Genomic DNA, 22,708 nt, shown 5'->3' with positions numbered 1-22,708 from the left:
AGTATTCCGCAGCACACTCAATCATGTTGCTCCACTTAAGAATAAAAAAATTAGGTACAAAAAATTAGTACCTTGGTATAATGACCACATTCACAATTTAAAATAAAACACTTGAAAATAGAACATAAATGGGGCCACACTAAGCTTGTAATCTTCCAGTTTGCATGGAAGGAGAGCCTTCTCAAGCACAGAAAAGCACTTATTACTGCTAAAACATCTTATCTTTCAACCCTAAGAGAAAATAACAAAAATAATCCTAGATTTCTTTTTAGTACAACTGCACATCTAACTAGGAATAAAGATGACACCAATGCTCAGATTACAACATCACACAGTAGTAATGGGTTCATGAATTTCTTCAATGAATAAATTAAGCACATTAGAGATAACATTAAGAGTATTAACAGGACATTGGGCAACTACTTAGAGATCAGATCAACCAAGGCAAAAATGACTCTAGAATCCTTTACACCTATCCAAGAGCCAGAATTTACATCTCTGAGCTCACACTCAAAATCCTCCACTTGCGTACTAGATTCACTGCCCACACACTTTCTTAGGAAAATCCTACTTGAAGTAATTGAACCTAAATTTAATAAACTCCTCCTTGAACCTTGGCTACGTTCCTAAATCATTCAAATGTTTTGTTGGGATTAGAGGAATAGCCCTTTATGGTTTACATTTTTATCTAGTTTGTCTCTACCAGTTTGTTAACATAAATGGAGAATTATTTGCATACAACAAGCATATAATCCCACAAGCATCCGTTCTAGAGCCTTTGCTTTTTCTTTATATATGCTACCTCTAGGTTACATTATATGTAATCACTATGCTAGTTTTCACTGCTACGCTGAGGATACTCAGCTATATGTCTCAGCTAAACCAGAGGACATGTATCAGTTTAGTATTATTGACAAATGCATAAAGGATGTCAGACACTGGATGTTGAAAACTTTCTCTCACTTAATCCTGAAAAAAACATTGCTTCTATTAGGCCCAGGGACAGCTAGGTCCTCACTCTCTAATTACTCAGTGAACCTTAATGGTCTCCCAATCACATTTTCTCTAACAGTTAAAGATCTTGGAGTTATTATGGATCCCAGTCCCTCGTCCGAAGCTCATGTAAATAATATTCCTAGGACCACCTTTCTCCACCATAGGAACATTTGAAAGATTAGGAACATACTCTCCTCACATGATGCAGGAAAGCTAGTCCATGCATTTATTACTTCAAGATTGGACTACTGTAATGTTTTACTATCTGACTGTACCATTAAGTGCCTAAACAAGCTCCAGCTAGTTCAAAATGCAGCAGCCAGAGTTCTTACTAGAACTAGAAAATCACATCACTCCTATCTTAGCTACTTTACATTGGCTCACAGTAAAATTTCATATTGATTATAAATACTCCTAATAACCTACAAAGCACTGAGTGGTATTACGATCCACCACATCTGCTTAGATCAAAAGTTGCAGGCTCTTTACTAGTACCCAAATAAGAAAATCTACTGCAGGAGGCAGAGCCTTTTCCTATAAAGCTTCCATACTATGGAATAACCTTCCTGTAAATGTTCGAGACTCAGACACAGTCTCAATATTTAAGGCTAGTGTGAAAACCTATCTGTACAGTCAGGCATTTTATTAGCTACTTTCCTTCTTAGGCTAAGGTGTAGATCTGGGGGTCCATGGGCATTGAGAGTTATGGTAAACTGGGATGTTATGATCACTTCACCTCTCTTTTGTCACTCAGGTTTGTTGACTGAGAGCGGCGGGGAGCTGATGTTCCAGTGTGCTTTCATGCCTGTTTTTCCTTTTGGCTCTTTCCTTTTAGCTGTGCTGCCATAGCTACATCTGCCAGAGTCCATCATTGCACATTATAGTTCCCTAGTTTACACACCCTCATACTTGGACATGCATAATAATCTAGTCTCTCTTTCTGCCGAGGTACATCTATCCCTGATGTCATGATGTTACTGCCATGGCTACTTCCACCACCCCCTGATGTCCCCACCACACCTCCACCCTAGCCTACTACATCTCCGTTACCCTTGATAGAGGTTGTCTTGCGGGATGGATCTCGGACACATGCGCAAGATCGGCCCTCTAGACTATTACCTCTAGAAAGTTGGACTAGACATTAATTGCGTATTTGTTCATTTTTTATTGGATCCTCACAAGGTTTCCTCCTCATGTTCTAGGGAGGTTTTCTTTGCCACTGTCACGCTTGTCTTGCTCACTGGGGGCTTGGACTTGGACATTTGTAAAGCTGCTTTGTGACAACATCTGTTGTAAAAAGCACTATATAAATACATTTTGATTTTGATTTGAATATAGATTTATTAGAAACTGTTCCAATAGAATCTTATCAAACTTGATCTGGTCATAACCAAGGGCCACCACTCATTTGGCAGTGGAATTTTTTCAGCCCTGGATTGCCCCGTGCCCTACACATTTACAATTCACTAGTGATGACTCCTGTTTGAGCTGGCAATCAAGCTTTATAATAAACAGATGAGAAACATAATACAGAAAAACATTTGTTTAAATTTGTTTAATCTAATAACGCAAGAAAACTAGTTCATTCAAGTAAACTGTATTTTGTACTTCTAAATGTAATAAAAGTGTGTGTCTTTGTAAAGCTCTTCAAAAAATGAGATGTTTAATGATGCCTGTTGCTGGTCATTGTCCAGAACACATTATTTTCCTTTTTTTTTTTTTTTTTTTTCTTTTTTTGAGTACTCCTAAAATGACCACAGACCTGAAGGACGAGAGCCTGACATCAAGGTGTATGACCAGTCTAACACAGAGGTTTCTGAAGAAATTGCAAAGGAGTCAAATGGAACCTTGTGGGCCACTCTGTGCAACAAAGAACTCGGTAATCATTCAACAATTTTGTATATTTTTAAGATGAAAGGTTGGGTTAGTATGAAGCCATTTAAAATACTAAGTAATTTATACAAATCGACTCAACGTGGATTTTTTCTTTCTGATTTTTAAAAACTCATGAATTCCTAAATATGATAGCTCAATGTGATGTTTCTATTTTGTATACATTTCATAACAGAATTTCATTTAGAATTGTTTCCTTATCCGGAAGATCCATACTCACAACATGGAATATATGTAAGTATATATGTCATTGCAACCTTATGCACACATTCAGTCTTGTAAATGTTTATATTATGTATTTGTATATGTTTATATGTAATTACGTAGGAACATTACTACAATCCATCGAGTGGGTCTGGATACCTGACATGGTGATTGAAGACCATAAAAAGAAAAACTGCAGAGGACCTCAGGAAGCAAAATGTAAGTTAATTTATCAGTTACTGACTAATATCATAAAGATATCATAAACTATGTGAACTGTGCAGGCATGAGAATATTAAATCGCCTTCTGTCTTAAGCCTGTGCACCAGGCCCTAGTCATTAACCCTTCACAGGTGACCAAGACCCAAATGACAAGGATATGGATGCAGCCATTGCTGTTTTGAGATATTCTGCTGATGAAGACGCTGTCCGTGTGAAAATGGAGGCTACCTTTGTTTATTGCCAAGTAATGGTCAATGATGCAGACAAAGAAGCAGATATCTTTTCGGGCTTTCATTTTAAATCACTACATCAACCAAAATTTTTAACAGAGAAGTGGGAAACTGTTGAACCAGTTGAATGTGTAATTGGCTCAAGATTTGACACAAAACAAAACAAAAAGCATGGAACATATGATCAGGTAGTTAAAGACAAGCTTATGTATGTTGCAATTTGATCTACATTGCAGTCAATATTTAAAAGTAGGTATGTTGCAGAGATGTTGCAGAGCCCTAAATTGTCAGTGAAGATGGCAGAGTTGACATCCTTGTGAAGTTTTCATTTGTTTTAAAATAAATGGAGGATGTGCTTTTTTAATGGAAAAAGAGACTAAATGAAGCTTAGAGTTTGTTGCGAAAAGATTTCGATTCATGCACCCATATTAGGTCAGCATGTAACATGAGAAAAGATATGTAAGACTCAAATTTATTTTAGAATATTTGTAATATTTAGTTTGGTTTTAACTGAATTAATTTATTTATTTATTCATTTTTTAAATTTTGTTAACTGATTATTTTTATATCACTAAAGCAATGTGTAAGCTCCATTCCTGAAGATGTTTTATTAATAATTATATATTTAAATGCCAGATCTGGCCAGATGCTGAAAAAGGCCTTGTATATACTGATGGAAGTTTGAGGAATGAGTTTTTTAATAGTGGAATCACCATTGGCAGGTCAGTTGAAAAAAAGGATTTTCTTACAGGGAGAAACCTGGTCTGTATGAGGCCTTGCTCCTAAATTCCGTTTGCTTGCTGTGAAATTGTAAATCCAAGTAAAAAATAAAGATGCAGACTCTGGTCTAGCTGGTCACATTCTTTATTGGAAGTTAAACATAACGTGCATTTGAGGCACTCCAGCGCGCGTCTAACAATCACACAAAGAACTCACATTTTTGTAGTTTTTCAGGTGCTATGAAGTAATTGCTCCTCCTTTTTTACATTTTAGTCTTTGAAGTTACTACCATTATGTCCAAAATATTCATTATTCAACATTATGCAAATTTTGTTTTATACCACTATATTCCAAAGAAAGGTTTTCTTTAAAAAAAAAATCGAATTTTGTCCATCTACGTCTGATAACATTGTTTCTTGTACTACTTCATACCTGATGCTAGAATAAACCAGAATAATCCACTTTGCTCCTCCTTAGTGGCCTTGAAGTTCTCTACAAGGTGTCCTCAGATGCTTGTGAGACATCATCTCTCGTTTGCTTAAAAACATTTTATTACCTCAGACTTCTCATTTGTCTGGTTCTACATGAATAAGACCTTGAGTATGTATTTGAAATTTCTTTAATACCATTTTTAATTACACTATTACTAGATGTACCATGTTGGCACTTCATTTTGAGGTGTAAAATGATCATGGTCCAGGCTAAAACCAGGTTTTTCTTACAATTTACAAGGCCTTCATTACAAGGAATTAGGCTTTCACTATGTATCTGAAATTTTCCCTTTGTATTCCTTTACCTGAGTGCAGAATGTGTCATGTTGCCAGTTGTGATGTAGATCACCATGGACCAGACTAAAATCAGATTCTCACACAAAGAGACAATATATCCTGTGACTGGCCTGTGGTTATTTAAACTGTCAAACCTTAGCTGGTGTTTCTCTCTTCCAATTAATTTGTGTCTTCCAAATAATTTGTGTCCAGTTTTCAGGCACTTTTGATGTATAAAATCACTAAGAACCAGACTAAAAATAGGTTTTGCCTAAAACAACTTGCACATTGAAATGACATTATACACTTCTAAGGGACTGAAAACAAAATTACATAAAATAAATATTTTAAATTAGATTTGAAAAAAAATATCAGGATGAGAAAAAGAATCAATCCTTGACAAATTTAGTTCATCTACAAAGTGTGCAGCAAATATGTGACGTGAACACTCCCTTTATGAGTGAGGAACCAATTTCAGCCACTGAAGAAGAAGTTGTGAATAAGTGACTTCAGTGTCATGATGTGAATTGACTTTAAATTAGGAGCAGTTTAATTCTGGGTTTGTTTACCCTACTCAGGATTTGCCTGTAATCGATTAAAAGATGACAGAGACTTGGATCAGTTCTGAGAACTCAGCGACTCTGGCTACCCTGTCCTCTGGTTTTTCCTTCACCCATTCTCCATGGTGTCACAGGTTTACTGTTGTCTCAAAAGTGGCATTTCACACTACTTTCCTTCTCTTTCAATCTCTTCTTTCAAATTTCACGCTATTACAGTGTCCTTCCCCACTAAACTTCAAATCATTGTCCTCTATCTCCCTCCAGGTTCCCTAGATAACTTCATTGATGAGCTTTGCACCCTCCTGAGACAATTCTGCATTGAAGGAAACCCACTTATTCTCCTCTGTGACGTCAACCTTCTATCAGACAAACTGCATTCCTCCTGCATCCTTTTACTGTTGTCATCATTTGACCTCACCCTCAAGCAATAAGGCCAAATCAGGCAATATCCTGGACCTAATTTTCACCCGGACACTGGACATTGCAGTCACCACCCTCTACTTCGCAGACCATTACTTTCTATCCTTCTCTTTCTCCCTCCCTACTCTTTCTGTCCACACCTCCCTCACGTGTTCTTCCTCCTTTCATCGTAATCTGTGCTCCATCACTCCCTCCTCCCTTGCTTCTACTATATTGTCCACCCTTCCTCACCCTGACACTCTTTTTTCTCTCTTTCAGGATACAGTTATTATTAATTTCCTCTCTACACTCTCCACATCGATGAATCTTCGGTGCGCTCTCTCCTCCAGACCAGCAAGATCTCCCCCACCTGCCCCCTGGCTAACAGAACCACTGCATTGCCACATGAGAGATCAAAGAATGTCAGAGAGGTGGTGGAGAAAAACGCAGACCTCAGTTCATACCAGTCTCTTCTTTCCAAGTTTTCAGTCTTTTTTCTAGGTTCCCACTCTACCCATCAGTGTTCATACACCTATATCCAGCTCTCCTCAGACAAAATCCAAAACTTCTGACTTCCAGCAATCCAACTACATGTCTGTTGGATCTCATTCATTCCACTCTGTTCAAGACAATTTAGAGAGATCTGCTTCCGTTCATCTCTTCTGTCATCAAAAACTCATGCACCTACTGCATCCAAGACCGCCAGGGTGGTACCAATCCTAAAGAAGGCCTCACTCAACAGCTCCAACATAAGCAATTACAGACCACTATCACTTCACTCTTTCCTCTCAAAAGTCCTTGAACAGTCTACAATTTACAAGTTATGTCTTTTCCTCACCCAGAACCAGCTCTGCAATCCCAATCAGTATGGCTATAAACTGCCACATTTAACAGAAACCGCCCTCATAGCAGAGACAGAGAAACTTCATGTTGCCAAAGCTGCCAAACTGTCATCTGTCTTGATTCTTCTGGACCTTTTGGAAGCCTTTGACAGAGTAAACCCCAACACCATGCTCTTTGTTCTCTCCAGCCTCGGTGTGACTGGATTCTCATGGAAATGGTTCCAGTCCTATCTGGAGGACCTATCAGGTACCATGGAGGGGATCCACATTCAATCCATGTAGACTGTCCATCGGTGTCCCCCAGGGCTCAGTACTAAGCTGTCTTCTATTCTTTTTGTATACTTGCTCTCTTGATTATATAATATCTACTCATGGCTTCCCCTACCACTGCTCTGCTGATGATAATCAATTCATTCTTTCCTTCTCACCTTCTGACACTCAGGTTTCCAGGCATATCTCAACTTACTTGACTGATATTGCATCACAGATGACAGCCCACCACTTGAAACTCAACCCTAGCAAAACTGAGCTTTTGTACATCCCAGGAACTGTCAATCTTTCCCCTGACCTCATAGTTTCTTTTAAGAACTCACTGGTATTGCAGTCTGAAGCTGCTCACAGTCTGCACATAACTTTGAACAACCAGTTGTCCTTCTCAGATTTCTCCTTTGTAACATATAAAGGATTCGGCCCTTTCTCACAGAGAAGATAGACAACTGCAACTCACTACTTGCTGGTCTTCCATACTTGCTGGACAAGCACCGTGTCCTGTCTCCCAGATGGTGGAATGAACCATCATTTGTTATTGCAACCATTGTTGGTGGAATAAACCATTGTTTTTTTTATTGTTGTCTATTACAGAGCTTATGCTTATTTTGCACTTCTTCTAGGTATCAGCATTGATTCCTGCATTTCAGCAGCATTCTAGTTCAGCAGTATCTTAAACTCTGATCTACTGTACTGGCTCGTATACATTCTATGAGTAGATGGCAAAGCACTTCTGTAAGTCGCTTTATATAAGAGCATCTGCTAAATGCTGAAAATGTAAAAGCACACTACTTCTTTGGCGGTTTAAAATGTATTTTAAGAGAAAATCATGTTGTTTATATATATATATTCAGACAGCAGAAACCTGAGGAGGATAGGAATTAGAAGCAGCATGGGAGGATAAACATCTGCACATTATGTTCCACTGGCAAACAGTGGAAGTGGCTGATAGGGAAAAATCCTACCAATGGCTGGAAAAGGCTGGCTTGAAAGACAGCATGGAGGCACTAATCATTGCACCACAGGAACAAGCTCTGAATACAAGATTATTATATGCAAATGAATATTATAATATCCGTGATAACATTCACTGATAAAGACAATTACTGGTTTAAACACAGCATAAAATTGATTAGCAAGGTGCAGCCATATTTTAGTTTCTCCTGTGCCCTCTGCTGGGCTGGGCCATATTATGTTATTTCAGTGCAATATATCAGTACCTTATGGGAAACTGCTCGATGAAACCTTTAGAAGAGTTTCTTTAACTGGGATTTCAAAATCGAATATTTTCAGATAAAAGCATTCTTGAAGGGTTTTAGAACTATTAACTATTTATAACTATCTGCTATTATGAAATGATTCTATGGTCGTACTGTTTTGTTCTACTTCTGTGCAGAATTTTACAATAAAACTCGTTCAAATTGTACTATTGGAGGTGGCATGTACACATTTTTGTGGATATACGCACACTGCTTGTGCTTACAAGACTGCTGTAAATCTAGTCTAACTGGTGCAACAAGTTTCCACATGTTTCAGAACCTAAGCATTTGTCATATCCTCTACAAATGCAAGAATACTGTAAATTACTCAAATATCACCTGAAAATACACAATCGTTAAAATAATGAAAATATGGACCATTATCTTTTACGTTTGTCACCCGTCACCGTCACATAACATTGTTATAATTAGTTTACAAGAAAGTCTGACACAAAAATTGACACATATCTTCAAACGTTGCTTTGTGTCATACTTTTGAATAATTTTCAGCGGGTTCATTAGGTAATACATTAATACATGCTCGTAACAACGTTATCCTCTAGTTCCATATACCCACTTGCTCGTGCTATTCATCACGTTAACCCAAACCCCGTTTTGATGACCGAATCACAGAAGTGGTAGCTGGTGCTTCTATTTTGCCTTCATTTTACTTTCAGTATATTGTGGACAACATTTCGGCTCACCAAAAACTACTCCATCGCCCTATTACATGCGTTTTGTAATTCTTAAAAGGTGTGTCTGTTTGAAAGGGAGGCCATTTTGTAAAGAGGCGTCTGTACATGCCTGTGTATTTTCTGTGCTCACGTCAGTAGCAGGAAGTGTGCCTTTGTGCTTAGCGGAGTGAATTTGTGTTGGGGAGTCGAGCTGAGCTGTACTAACAGCACCCAAACCCATTTCTGCATTTCCCCCTTATGCTTACACTATCGTTTCACCTCGCCACTGTCTCTTCTGTGCAATGGATGGGTATGTGTTTCTATTTGCATTTTGACTTTTATATGCATGCGACTTGAACCAAGTGATTCTATTTTAAGACGTTGCAGTTTGCACTACTACTGTATGTAAGTGCAATATTGGGACATGTGTTCAAAGAATGAAAGAGGTAATATGTAAACTGTCTGGTTTTGTTGCGAATGACTTCATTCTCAGGTATAATTGTGGGTGGGTGGTAGACTACAAGATTGTTTCTTTTCCAACTTGGGAGGCCAGATCAACATGAGAACGAAAACGGAAGACCTAGATTTTAGCCTACGTGTTAAATTGTCTGCTGGTGTTTAAAATCGACGTCTGATATGGGCGTATATCTTATCAACATCAAAGTTGGGTTTAAGGAAGTAGCCTGCTTATATTTATATGATCCCCATTAAAATGGTATTGAATTATTGTGACTAAACCAACGTTTCAGATTTTAAAGCCAATGTTTAGATGTTTGATATTTTTAAAAATGTTTACATTATTTACTGAATATACGCTACTAAGCAAGATTTTCGAAGTGATAAGACTAAGGTAATAAGGTCTTCATGCGCTGCCATTTTAAAACCATTAAGGGGCGTTTCTATGAAAACGATCAGCAAAATATATTTTACTTGGATAAAGCAGTCCCTTAACATTTGTTGTTAAATATAAGAATATATTCAATAGCGATTTCTTTTGTAGAATAATACCTCGCACCACATTTGTGCTCACATATTTTTAGAGACAAGGCAAGTGGATCATTGTTTACAAGTCGCGTGCGTGGGAAGAACGGTGATGTGGGCGGGGGGCGGTTGGGTGGCGCAGCCGTGATGTTTTTAGGGATTTCTCGATTAGTTTAATGTTAACCGTTTTTTACGAAACTGTCTATAATCTAGAATAAGTTGACTTTTTATTTAGACGTATTTACATTCTTGTAGTCGAAATGAAGACGATCAAATTATTTTAATCGTATCGCGTCTAATAACGAACTACCCTATCATCTGAATTAGGTGATTTTATACGGCATGCAAAATAGCGGGTTTTTTTTCTTTTGTATAAACGTTAATTGTTAGAGACATGTGGATCTTAATGGACATTTTTCAAATCCCATAAAAAAACAACTTGTAACTGTATTAGTCACGTTGCTTTCACAGAACAAAGGACAGCGACAGTTTTCGACTGTAAACAGATAACGTCTTCTGTAGGCTCCCAGGCTTTAATACGGACCACGAGAAAGACTTCTCGTGACTGTCCGGTTCGCGGGATATTCGGTGGCTTAACAGCGCATATTTGTTAGGCCTGCATGCTAAATAATACCACAATCGCAGAACTGAAAGCATTAGATCTTAGTGCCTTGCACTCGGTGTCTGGGGATTTTCATGGCCCTCGGACCCTGATCTAAGTCTCCTATTAACACTATTAGCAAGCATTACGCGATGGAAGGATGCGCGTAATGATTCCCTTTTAAGCGCTAGGAATAAACAGTTATGTAGGTTGGTTAAAAAGTCATGTAGAACATGCCACCTGAGGTTGTCCTTTCTGCTTCGTTACTACTTTATAAATTTACGCAAATTAAATCACATAGTTACAAACTCCTTCGTAGACGAAAATAATTGAGAATATCATAATGGTCTTGATCATTTTTCCGCTTTGTCACAGCGTTTCATCTCATAATTATGTGTCGTCCATTGTTGCAAATAATGGCTATACAAGTTCTCTTAGCGCTTTCAATTAAAGGTTTTCATAGCATATTTCCACAAACATTATTATTATTAATATTAATAATAATAACAACAATAACAACAATAGAGCATTATGTACTGACTGAAAATATGGTAATCATATATGGATTCAATATCTTAGAACACTTTGCTTGCACAGCTGATGAAAATCCGATGTCCGAATCATCCTGTTTGAAACCTTGTGTACTTCACTACGATTTTGACTTCAATACACTTCAGTACACTTCAGTTGGTAACCTATATACCATATATATGTATGTATGTATATATATATATATATGTATGTATGTATATATATATATATATATATATATACACACACACACACACACACACGCACACATATGTGTATATAGCTTGCTTCTTATCTGCATCTTATATATACAAGTTTGCTGTATCTTAAATGCTTAAATATGATAACATATACAGTGATTGATGTGACGAATGCTCAAAAAAAATCTTAAATAAAATAACATTTAATAGATGTTAAAAGCACCTGAGTTACTCACTCACCAGGTTTGGTTGCTGGGAACAGTTACATGCAATCATCTGCAAACTGGTCAAACCTGCCCTCCACACATCCTGTACTCTTAGCTTACAAACAAGGTGACTTTGCAGTGTAATACACCGTGACTTAGAAAGTTGTTATGCCCACATGTACCAGCTCTGCTTTAAGGATCTTCTGAAAGATTTTCCAGTGGTATTCAAGCCTTGCCTGGCTCAATTGCATGAATTAGCAATGACTGCCCACCCACAACACTAGTGCTTTAGCCCAATAACGATGATAGCAGAGTGAACACTTCACATGCTCTTCTTGTGCTGCTTCAAGAAGCCTGTTTTTAATCAGTCCTTTGGGTTGTCTTTGTTGGAGACAAGGGGTATACTGCAATCTATGTATGGTCTATTTTTGGTTACACAAAGCAAACAGTGTAGTGAGTATTATAAAACTAGGGGTGCGGCTAGGGTGGAATGGGGGAAGTGCCCTTATCTCGAGCACAGTTGTCTCTATTCAGATCAGAGTGTAGACGTGAACTTTCTTTGGGTAAGCGGCTGTTCAGCTTACTCAGTGTATGACATCATCGAGTCATACAGGCCCATTTCCTGAAACAGCGTTTTACCAAAAAGCTGAAACACTTTTGCATCTTTAGCATTCTGCACAAGATACAAAGCTGCTGTTATACAAAGATATGTTTTTTCTGAACATAGTTTGGTTCAGAATCCCATTTTGAGGTGAGAGCAAGTTGAAATGCTCTCAAGTGTTGCCACAAATATATGTGTGTTGGAAATGGCTTAGTAATAAAGGTTCACAGTGAAAGCTTTTACCTTCAAGCATGTATCTGCCTATTCTTCTGTTAGTCTTGGTGCATCATCTTATACTGTGCTTCTCTCACTGGCTAAAGTCTAAATTCTGTCTGTTTTTCTTTATACGCCTCTGTTGAAAGATGCCAGAACAGATGAGGTACTATAAAATGGCAGATAAGTCATTTTCGAACAATGTCCATTCTGCTTATTGATCTTGCCACATGCTGGCAGTATGTATTGTGTTCCTAAGATGAAACGGGAGCTTTTTGAGCACTGTGAAAAGGAAATGGCTCAGACCTAATAATTACAGAATTCATGTTTAAATGCTGGTTAGTATGAGTTGGCAACAGCAGCAGTTTTTGTTGGTGAATGTGTTGGCACGTGTTGGGTGGAGTTAGCCTCGGGTGTCACAGACTCCTCTGGAGTAAATCTGGGGGATTTGTTGCAGGGTGTGACAGCAGAGTAGCACATCTGTTGTGTTGTATCTCATAAGAATAGTTATGGTCAGGAACATTAAATATTGAAATATCAGAATATGCCTTAGTGGTATTTTAACAGTAATAAGTCCTTTATGTTAAATATTATCTGATAAAATACTGTAGTAAAATTCCTTTCAAGAATCCTGTGACCGAAAATAGTGACGTACAGGGGAGATGGTTCATTAAGACCTTCAGACCTCCTGTGCAAAGCTGCGTTCTTTTGCTCCTATGAGGTCAGTTGTCTCCCCTCCCAGACAGAATGGAATGTTAGATAAGGATGCAGCGTTTGGGCTCAAATGTGGTTTCACCACACTTGCACAAGGTTCATGAAGAACCCTTTGCAGGATATGTTGTTTGTTCATGTATTTGATAGTGGTGAACATCTGTCACCCAGCCTGGTGGTACACTGGGAACTTAGTTTTAACAACGTACTGGGGACTCCAGCTTCTGCAAATGTTAAGTGTGATCCCAAAGGGCTTAATCTAAAAAACTTGGACAAAAGTTATTGATTTACATTTTCTTCAAATATGTAAACATTTCAAGATGCTGTCTTTCGTTTTGCTTTGTTTACCATGTATCAGTTTTTCACTATGATTAAAAAAGTGAACAAAGCCATTTTTGAGTGCACACGTGCACTCCTCTCAGATGCTGGCCTGTTCCTACAGTAGCCTACGCACTACAGAGGCAACGGTGAGAAACTGAAGCCCAGCCTGGTGAGTGCGTCATGCAGCAGACGTGTTTCTCTGTGCAAGCTCAGCACTCCACCGTGGGGAAACGGGCTGAGCGGTACCGCACCTCTGCGTGGCTGACGGTTTAGAATGCACTTAAAATGGCTATTGCATCACACTCCATCTGAACAACAGGGAATGAATGTTTATATTTAGTTGCATTAGTTAGACTAGTGGGATTCACATCGTGTTATAGCCCACCTACTGCACACTGGTGTGTAGGCTTATGTGAAATGAAAAGAGTTCAGTTGAATTCAAGCCAGATAACGGATTTTTTCTTATGTAGTTTTGATCTGGATAGTGGATATTTTACTTGTGTAGTTTTGATTTGGATGTGGGATATTGTACTTGTTGAGTGTACTTGTACTTGTTTTCATTTGGATAGTGGATATTTTACTTGTCTAGTTTTGATTTGGATAGTGGATTTTGTTCTTGTATAGTTTTGATTTGTATAGTGGATATTTTGCTTGTGTAGTTTTGATTTGGATAGTGGATGTTTTATTTGCATTTGTTTGCTGACTGTGTGTGCACATGTTCGGTAATGGCTTTGTTTGCTAGAGGGGATTTTGCACTCCATGGCGACCACTGCACCCCAGCTATTGCCTGCTCCTTTGAAGCTCTGTCCACCAGTTGTTCCATCTTTCCTGCAGTTTTATTGGTTGGATCATTTGTGTTTTATGTTTATTTTCCTCTCATGCTAAGACTAAATCAAACAAATTTTTAGAATTTTGTCTGTGACTGCAATTTTCAATATTGTAAGCAAAAGCCTTGAGAACATGTTAAATATAAGGTTATATGTACCACCATAAATAACGAACAGATATATTTTTACAACCTAATATAGATCCACATTTGTAGCATATGGTTGATTACCATAGATAATTTAGTGTTTCCCTGTACTTAAAATAATGGAAAAACCTGTTGAATTGAAACACATTTATATTGGAAGGCTAAGGGCGGTTGATCTGTTTCTCAAATGCTGGAGTTTAGATGATTTTCAAGAAGATAAAAACCCAATAAGTTGCTCTGAATAATGTCCACCAAATGCCATAAATGTAGGTAAAGTGATGATTTCATTAGTGGAATTGTAGATAACAAAGAAAGCAGTGCAGTGATTTTCTACAAAAGCTGAAATGTGAGTACCCTGCTGATGAGGATTTATGACCTATATTGAGAAAACCGCTTTCATTTTGGGCATACTCATATGGTGACCACACAGTCACTCATGCCATTAAAACAACAACATTGCATTTGGCACCTAAACATGTGATTTGCCAGGGCACATATAAAGCTTGCACTGCTGTCTGAACACTCTGGTGTTTCGCTCTGGTGTTTCGCTCTGGTGTTTCGCCCTGGTGTTTAGCTCTGGTGTTTCGCCCCTGCCGTTCCGATAATTGTCAGCACTGGATCACATGCCTTTGTGGCAGGCCTGTTTGAATTTCTAAGAAGGCTTTAAAATTTATTTCATGTCATTGCAACTGGAGCCTTGTGTGGCCAAAGATAGTGATGTAATGATGTTTTGTAAAGGAGAGGAATATCCTCCATGCATGCTGGAAGTAATCCATAGCTTTGCTACCATGAGGGCTGTTGTGTACCCTCCAAATGAAATGGAACGTTAGGGAAGAGCACAAAGTTAGGGCAAAAGAACAGCACTAACGTGTTTTCTGGAGTTTCGGGAATGACACTGTGGATTCTCATACCTTTGACAGTGATGAACATCAGTCACCCAGCCTGGCTGCCCCTTGCAGAGAAAGATGTGTTGACCATTTCCTTGTTTTTTTGGCCACTTCACTTCCTGGTGAGTGCAGGGGAGAAAGAATCTGGAATGTGTCTCTCGGAGTAAATGAGTCATTCTTTCCACTTTTCCAAGTCGCCGTCAATTGTCTCCTAATTCACTCAGGACAATTCATCGTCATTCTCCTTAAATCCAAAGGCATGGAATTGAAAAAGGTGCAGTTTTAAGCATTATTAGCATGGCACCAGCAAAATGTTGGAAATAAACTTGAAAGGCCAACGGAGAGGCTATAACCATTTCCTTGTTTTGTAAAGTTGACACACTTTTGTTTCAGTTTGCAACCGAGGACTAGAGCTGAACTGGTTTGTCACCCTTTTGATGTGCTTACACAGGGAAATTAAATTTGGCACAGGCACTGTGTTTACCATGTCTTGTCTTTCGTAAGAACCATCTTCTCCTCTTTCTCAGGATGATCTGCTTTGTGCTGTAGAGGCAACTCCTAGGCTGGACTGACCATGTAGGAGTTCGGGTCAGACTTTCTTGTGCCCACTGTAGATGAACAGTTGTACATCACAGTGTCACTCTGGTTGTCCTGGCTTGTGTGCTGTGTCCAGACAGGTGAGGTGCTCAGTCTACCGGGCATAACTTGCAGCCATTTTGTAAAAAACCTTCGGACCTTTTAGCCCGAGCATCATCAATGATGTGGATGTCTGGCTGAATCCCTCTTTCTGGAATTCATCATTGTTACTGGTGAATTCACATACACAAAACACACACACACACGAATACACACACACACACACACAAACAAACACACACAGGCTTTAATATTGTACTGTGCTTTATAATGTTGCCTGTTTTATTACAGCTCTGTTTGTAGAGAGGAAAACAGTCAATTTCCCAGAATGCTCTATTTGAGAAACCAAAGTTCATCTTACATTGGCCAAAATCTGAAACTGAAAACCAAAAACCAAGAGATAATTTAAAGATAGTTTTAAGAATTTAAAGAGAATTTACATTTTGGTACCACTGCATAATATTTTGCTATTTGTCTATACTCTGAATGAATATTGAAAACAAGGTGATAAAAAAGAGACTGCTTTTAAGACTGCTGACCTGCGTTTTGCTTTTACAGAACCAAGTAACAGCATCTTCTGCTTACAGTGAAGCACTGTCACTGTCTAAATGCATCCATGATGTCCAGTGCAGGAGATTGCTAGCGATTATTAGTGAATGGTTATATTTTGATACCTCATTAGATTGACATGCAGTGTAACCTCTTTCAGCAAACATTTCAGTGTTTTCTCTTGGTTTTTACTTTCACTTTTCACATGTTTGGGGCAATGTTTTGGTGCATCCATAACAAGTTCCTGATTGGGTGGAATACCTGTAATCCATTATCTTTTCCCTTCCTGTCTCTGTTTAAATATTTTATGGGTGTTTGTAAATAAGGACTTATTGCATTTTTCTGTTTTTTGTACTTTTTAAATGTTAGCACTGTTAGTTGCTTGTAGATTGACTTCTCGGGACATTCTAGCTACACTTCTATTGGGTCAGATGCAGTTCAAAACTCATAATGGGTCAGGTTCAGTTCAGAACTCCTACTGGGTCAGGTCCAGATCAGAACTCACACTGGGTCAGGTTCAGAACCTCTTGTTTAACTAAGTTCCTGCATTTCAACAGTGGAACTATTTTGACAATTAAGGGAACCACCACATGCGAACTGATCATCGATAGCCCAGTCAGTCTGCGATAGCCCAGTCAGTCTGCGATAGCCCAGTCAGTCTAAGTAATAAATCTTTTTGGTGTGAACCAAGATACCACTGGTTTTGCTACCAGTCAGCCATGAGAAACCTTTTCTTCTCAGCTATGAGAAACCCAATTTCACAAGAGCCAGAGAAGGCCACAGTCTGAAGACTCAGCAAGTAAGCAGTATATAACTAAGTTGGCAGACCTTCCTTGGAAGTGTGTTTCCTGGGACAGTTGTGGCATTAAAGCCCACTTCTGAGCCAACCCTGGAAAAAAACAGCTGCTGACACTTCCATCTGTTCCACGTTACGCAGTGAATAGCCTGGTGTGGTGTCCCCCCCTCTCCCCGCAATGTTGAGAAATGCGATCAAGATCACCACCATGCCTGTGGCATTTTGGTTGGTGGGAGGGGAGAGACTGTTCCTGAGAGACTGGGCCTGCCTGACTGGCCCATCGGCCTAGACGCCAAGCTCGTGTGTGTGGTGAACAGGGCCTTGCTGGAAATTACAGGGGGACTGCTTTTGAGACCACGCTGAGCACACCCACCCACGCTGCTCCACCCTGCTCCACCCTGCCTTTAGTGGAGTCCCACACCATTCTTCTGGCTTGCTAGTTCAGATGCGACTTTGTTGCTGGGTGCATCATGTGCACTCTCTTAAATGGATTCACCCATTACTCCTGGCTCTCAATGCGCCTTTCAACTCGTGGAATTAAAAAATGATGCCACATGCCCCTAGACCCTCTGAGTGGACAGTGCAGTTTTTTCCTGAATGAATGTAAGCTTTAGTCTTGGACTAGATGACTTCGTCAGGGCTGATGGGCCTTTGAAAATCATATTCATGTTGGACTGGGTTTGGGGACTGGGTTTTCCTCAGTGCACATCACTGAATGCCCATGAAAAAAGCCCTGCAAAATCACTGCAGCTTTTGAATAGTTCGTTTGGCAGTGTGCCTGACACACTTCTTTACATAATGTTTTTCTGTTTTGTAAGATGGGAAGGACTACACCAAGTTTGTTTGTTTTTTTATAGTAGTGGTTTTGAGGTTTTGTCAGCCATAAGCATGACAGTCAGTGCTGTCAGTATGGAGCCCTTTAGACCTGTTGAGGCTGCGACGACCCCGGCAGATTGCCTCTGACCACATGAACAGCAGACTGCCATGTCAGCAAGGTGTGTCTCAAATAAGCAGAAGAGCACCTTTCACACAGCGAGAGAGACAGGCCACAGCAAGAGAGAGACAGGCCACAGCGAGACAGGCCACAGCGAGACAGGCCACAGCGAGAGAGACACATCCTTCTTTCTTCTGGATTTCAGGCTAAGATGTTCTTCTCTCCATAGCTCTCTCTCTTTTTTCTCCCCATAGCTCTCTTTCTTATGACTGTTTACTTTTATGCTGGGTTAATTCTTTGAAAAATGGCACTATTATATGACTACAAAATCCTGTTTGCCTTTACCACCTATGTGCTGTCCTTTTACCCCTTATGTGCTGTCCTTTTACCCCTTATGTGCTGTCCTTTACCCCTTATGTGCTGTCCTTTTACCCCTTATGTGCTGTCCTTTACCCCTTATGTGCTGTCCTTTACCCCTTATGTGCTGTCCTTTACCCCTTATTTGCTGTCCTTTTACACCTTATGTGCTGTCCTTTTACACCTTATGTGCTGTCCTTTACCCCTTATGTGCTGTCCTTTTACCCCTTATGTGCTGTCCTTTACCCCTTATGTGCTGTCCTTTACACCTTATGTGCTGTCCTTTACCCCTTATTTGCTGTCCTTTTACACCTTATGTGCTGTCCTTTTACACCTTATGTGCTGTCCTTTACCCCTTATGTGCTGTCCTTTACCCCTTATGTGCTGTCCTTTTACCCCTTATGTGCTGTCCTTTACCCCTTATGTGCTGTCCTTTTACACCTTATGTGCTGTCCTTTTACACCTTATGTGCTGTCCTTTACCCCTTATGTGCTGTCCTTTACCCCTTATGTGCTGTCCTTTTACCCCTTATGTGCTGTCCTTTACCCCTTATGTGCTGTCCTTTTACACCTTATGTGCTGTCCTTTTACACCTTATGTGCTGTCCTTTACCCCTTATGTGCTGTCCTTTTACCCCTTATGTGCTGTCCTTTACCCCTTATTTGCTGTCCTTTACACCTTATGTGCTGTCCTTTACCCCTTATGTGCTGTCCTTTACCCCTTATGTGCTGTCCTTTTACCCCTTATTTGCTGTCCTTTTACACCTTATGTGCTGTCCTTTTACACCTTATGTGCTGTCCTTTACCCCTTATTTGCTGTCCTTTTACCCCTTATGTGCTGTCCTTTTACACCTTATGTGCTGTCCTTTACCCCTTATTTGCTGTCCTTTTACACCTTATGTGCTGTCCTTTACCCCTTATGTGCTGTCCTTTACCCCTTATTTGCTGTCCTTTTACACCTTATGTGCTGTCCTTTTACACCTTATGTGCTGTCCTTTACCCCTTATGTGCTGTCCTTTACCCCTTATGTGCTGTCCTTTACACCTTATGTGCTGTCCTTTACCCCTTATGTGCTGTCCTTTACCCCTTATTTGCTGTCCTTTTACACCTTATGTGCTGTCCTTTACCCCTTATGTGCTGTCCTTTATCCCTTATGTGCTGTCCTTTACCCCTTATGTGCTGTCCTTTACACCTTATGTGCTGTCCTTTTACACCTTATGTGCTGTCCTTTACACCTTATGTGCTGTCCTTTTACACCTTATGTGCTGTCCTTTTACACCTTATGTGCTGTCCTTTACCCCTTATGTGCTGTCCTTTACACCTTATGTGCTGTCCTTTACCCCTTATGTGCTGTCCTTTACACCTTATGTGCTGTCCTTTTACACCTTATGTGCTGTCCTTTACCCCTTATGTGCTGTCCTTTACACCTTATGTGCTGTCCTTTTACACCTTATGTGCTGTCCTTTACACCTTATGTGCTGTCCTTTACCCCTTATGTGCTGTCCTTTACACCTTATGTGCTGTCCTTTTACACCTTATGTGCTGTCCTTTACACCTTATGTGCTGTCCTTTACACCTTATGTGCTGTCCTTTTACACCTTATGTGCTGTCCTTTACACCTTATGTGCTGTCCTTTACCCCTTATGTGCTGTCCTTTACACCTTATGTGCTGTCCTTTTACACCTTATGTGCTGTCCTTTACACCTTATGTGCTGTCCTTGCCAAGTTACCAGTTTTTTCCCCTTTGGCCTCAACTACAAATGTAGTAATGACACAGCCAGCTAATTTGTGACCTCAGTATCTGTTAGTAGTTTCCTGAATGATTGATGTGTTTAATTTTTCCCCCATTGTGCTGACCCAATTAGCTGCAATGTTCTCAGTGTTTCCTTTCGTTGCGAGGTCTCCTTGCTTATATGGGCAGTCTCAACCCTTCATTCCAACCCTGTACCTCTTCTTTTAATGTAGCTAAGTATGCATTGACCTTAATGTGCTTTAGATTCTAGTTGAAGAAGTCACAACAAAGCCTAGGCTTCATGTTCCCCTGACCTTGTAGACCCAAGGCCAACCCGAAGAGCCTCTGGGCCTGAGTATGCCTTTATTTTCATTCCGGTGTTCCTGACGCCATGTTGCTCAGGGCCCCACAGGCCCTTCCAGTCCTTTGCCAGTGTTTTGACTGCCATTAGCTGTTTTCTGCCATTTGGTGTTTTGGTGGCTGGCCTTGTTTTGGCTAGCAGGAATTGGAGCTTGGCTGTGAGGGTCATTCTTGTAGTCTGCCACCAGAGCAGCTCTTTGCCCATCTCTGGCTTGTCATCTGTGAGGAGCAAGAATAGTAGCGTTCCTGGTTCTCTCAAACACCCACCCCCACCTGGACTGAGCTTCTAGTCCAGTGGACAAAATCTGGGTTTTGAGTTTCATATAGTGGGAATATGCTGCCGTGAGCATAGCTTTTGTACTAGTCTGAGGGGGAGCTTGAATTGTACTACACATTAAATGGTGGTTCTGAGATGGTTTACTTTCTGATTATTGTTAATTAATTAATTAGGTTCATTAAAAAATTCCTTATTACTTTATTTCCTTCAGTGAGTTTCAGCATTAGATTTGCAGATTTGCCTTCTACTCAGAAGAGCTCAGTTTGCATAGCAGTATAATTAGGCCATTTGCCTTAAGGTGTACTCCATCACTCAAATGCTCCACCTGCCCTTGTGTGGGTGGAGACCAACATGTAAGATCTCATGTCCATTGGTTGATGTCTTTCCTTTGGACATTATGAAGAGTGAGTTGAAGACTTTGATAAGGTATTTGTCAGTTCTGGGCTCTCCTGTACCAGGGAAACACAGCAATGTGCTCTCCACAGACAATCAAAGGTTAAAACAATTATATTGGAGCAGAGAAATGGCTGAAGTGTTTCTTAAACCTGTCCTGGCAAAAAGCTTTTTGTCACACATTATGCTTCAATATGTATATAATGACAATCAAAGACAACTCAAGTAGGTGCCTTTTCCCAGGGCAGTAGCCTGTGTTCTTTGAAGAACCCATGACGCCACTGCCTAAATGATAAGGCTTAATATTTCCATTTAAAGGTCCTTACATGAAGGTAGGTGTGTCTGTCACATGGATCTGGGATGTAAGGGATCAGGGTGATCTGTGACTGAGAGAATGTGTTTCTCTGTCACAGTGTTCGGCTCAAATATTTAAACTTCCTGTTGTGGAGCCCTGGGGGCAGCCATGTGAACAGGGAGCCAGACAAAGGCTTGCTGTTTCTCTCAGAACGCTGACCTAACAAGGTCCTGTGCACAGTATAGGTAACACAGGCAAAGTCTGCGTGGGCCCTGGATGACTCCTGCTCTGAGTCTGCGTGAGCCCTGGGTGACTCCTGCTCTGAGTCTGAGCCCTGGGTGACTCCTGCTCTGAGTCTGCGTGAGCCCTGGGTGACTCCTGCTTTGAGTCTGAGCCCTGGGTGACTCCTGCTCTGAGTCTGCGTGAGCCCTGGGTGACTCCTGCTTTGAGTCTGAGCCCTGGGTGACTCCTGCTCTGAGTCTGCGTGAGCCATGGGTGACTCCTGCTCTGAGTCTGCGTGAGCCCTGGGTGACTCCTGCTCTGAGTCTGCGTGAGCCCTGGGTGACTCCTGCTCTGAGTCTGCGTGAGCCCTGGGTGACTCCTGCTCTGAGTCTGCGTGAGCCATGGGTGACTCCTGCTCTGAGTCTGCGTGAGCCATGGGTGACTCCTGCTCTGAGTCTGCGTGAGCCCTGGGTGACTCCTGCTCTGAGTCTGCGTGAACCAAGGGTGACTCCTGCTCTGAGTCTGCGTGAGCCCTGGGTGACTCCTGCTCTGAGTCTGCGTGAACCAAGGGTGACTCCTGCTCTGAGTCTGCGTGAGCTCTGGGTGACTCCTGCTCTGAGTCTGCGTGAACCAAGGGTGACTCCTGCTCTGAGTCTGCGTGAGCTCTGGGTGACTCCTGCTCTGAGTCTGCGTGAGCCCTGGGTGACTCCTGCTCTGAGTCTGCGTGAGCCCTGGGTGACTCCTGCTCTGAGTCTGCGTGAGCCATGGGTGACTCCTGCTCTGAGTCTGCGTGAGCCCTGGGTGACTCCTGCTCATAAGCAGCAGTGGTGCCACTGACAGGTGAAACACGATGATGGTGCTTGTCACTCCTTTAAGCCGTACCAGGAAGTGAAACTCTCAC

At 40.7% G+C, this 22,708-nt stretch overlaps 1 protein-coding gene across 2 annotated transcripts in view; it reads left to right on the top strand.

The window, feature by feature from the left end:
• The first annotated feature begins 9,189 nt into the window (after positions 1-9,189).
• ptbp3 (polypyrimidine tract binding protein 3) overlaps positions 9,190-22,708 on the top strand; it is a 51,862-nt gene continuing 38,343 nt past the window's right edge. The window contains exon 1 of one of the 2 annotated variants that reach the window (XM_027007394.2): positions 9,190-9,343. Coding sequence is in view for 1 of the 2 variants with exons in the window: in XM_027007384.2 (XP_026863185.2) it covers positions 15,873-15,935 (63 nt within the window). In the remaining variant the exon portion in view is untranslated. Of the gene's footprint in view, positions 9,344-15,845; positions 15,936-22,708 lie in introns of those variants that run through there. The other variant, XM_027007384.2, reaches the window with a different exon arrangement.

The sequence above is a fragment of the Electrophorus electricus genome, chromosome 17 (assembly GCF_013358815.1).
Source record: "Electrophorus electricus isolate fEleEle1 chromosome 17, fEleEle1.pri, whole genome shotgun sequence".
NCBI classification, from domain to species: Eukaryota; Metazoa; Chordata; class Actinopteri; order Gymnotiformes; family Gymnotidae; genus Electrophorus; species Electrophorus electricus.
The sequence above is the reverse complement of the archived record's forward strand: the minus strand, read 5'-3'. Positions and strand labels throughout refer to the sequence as shown.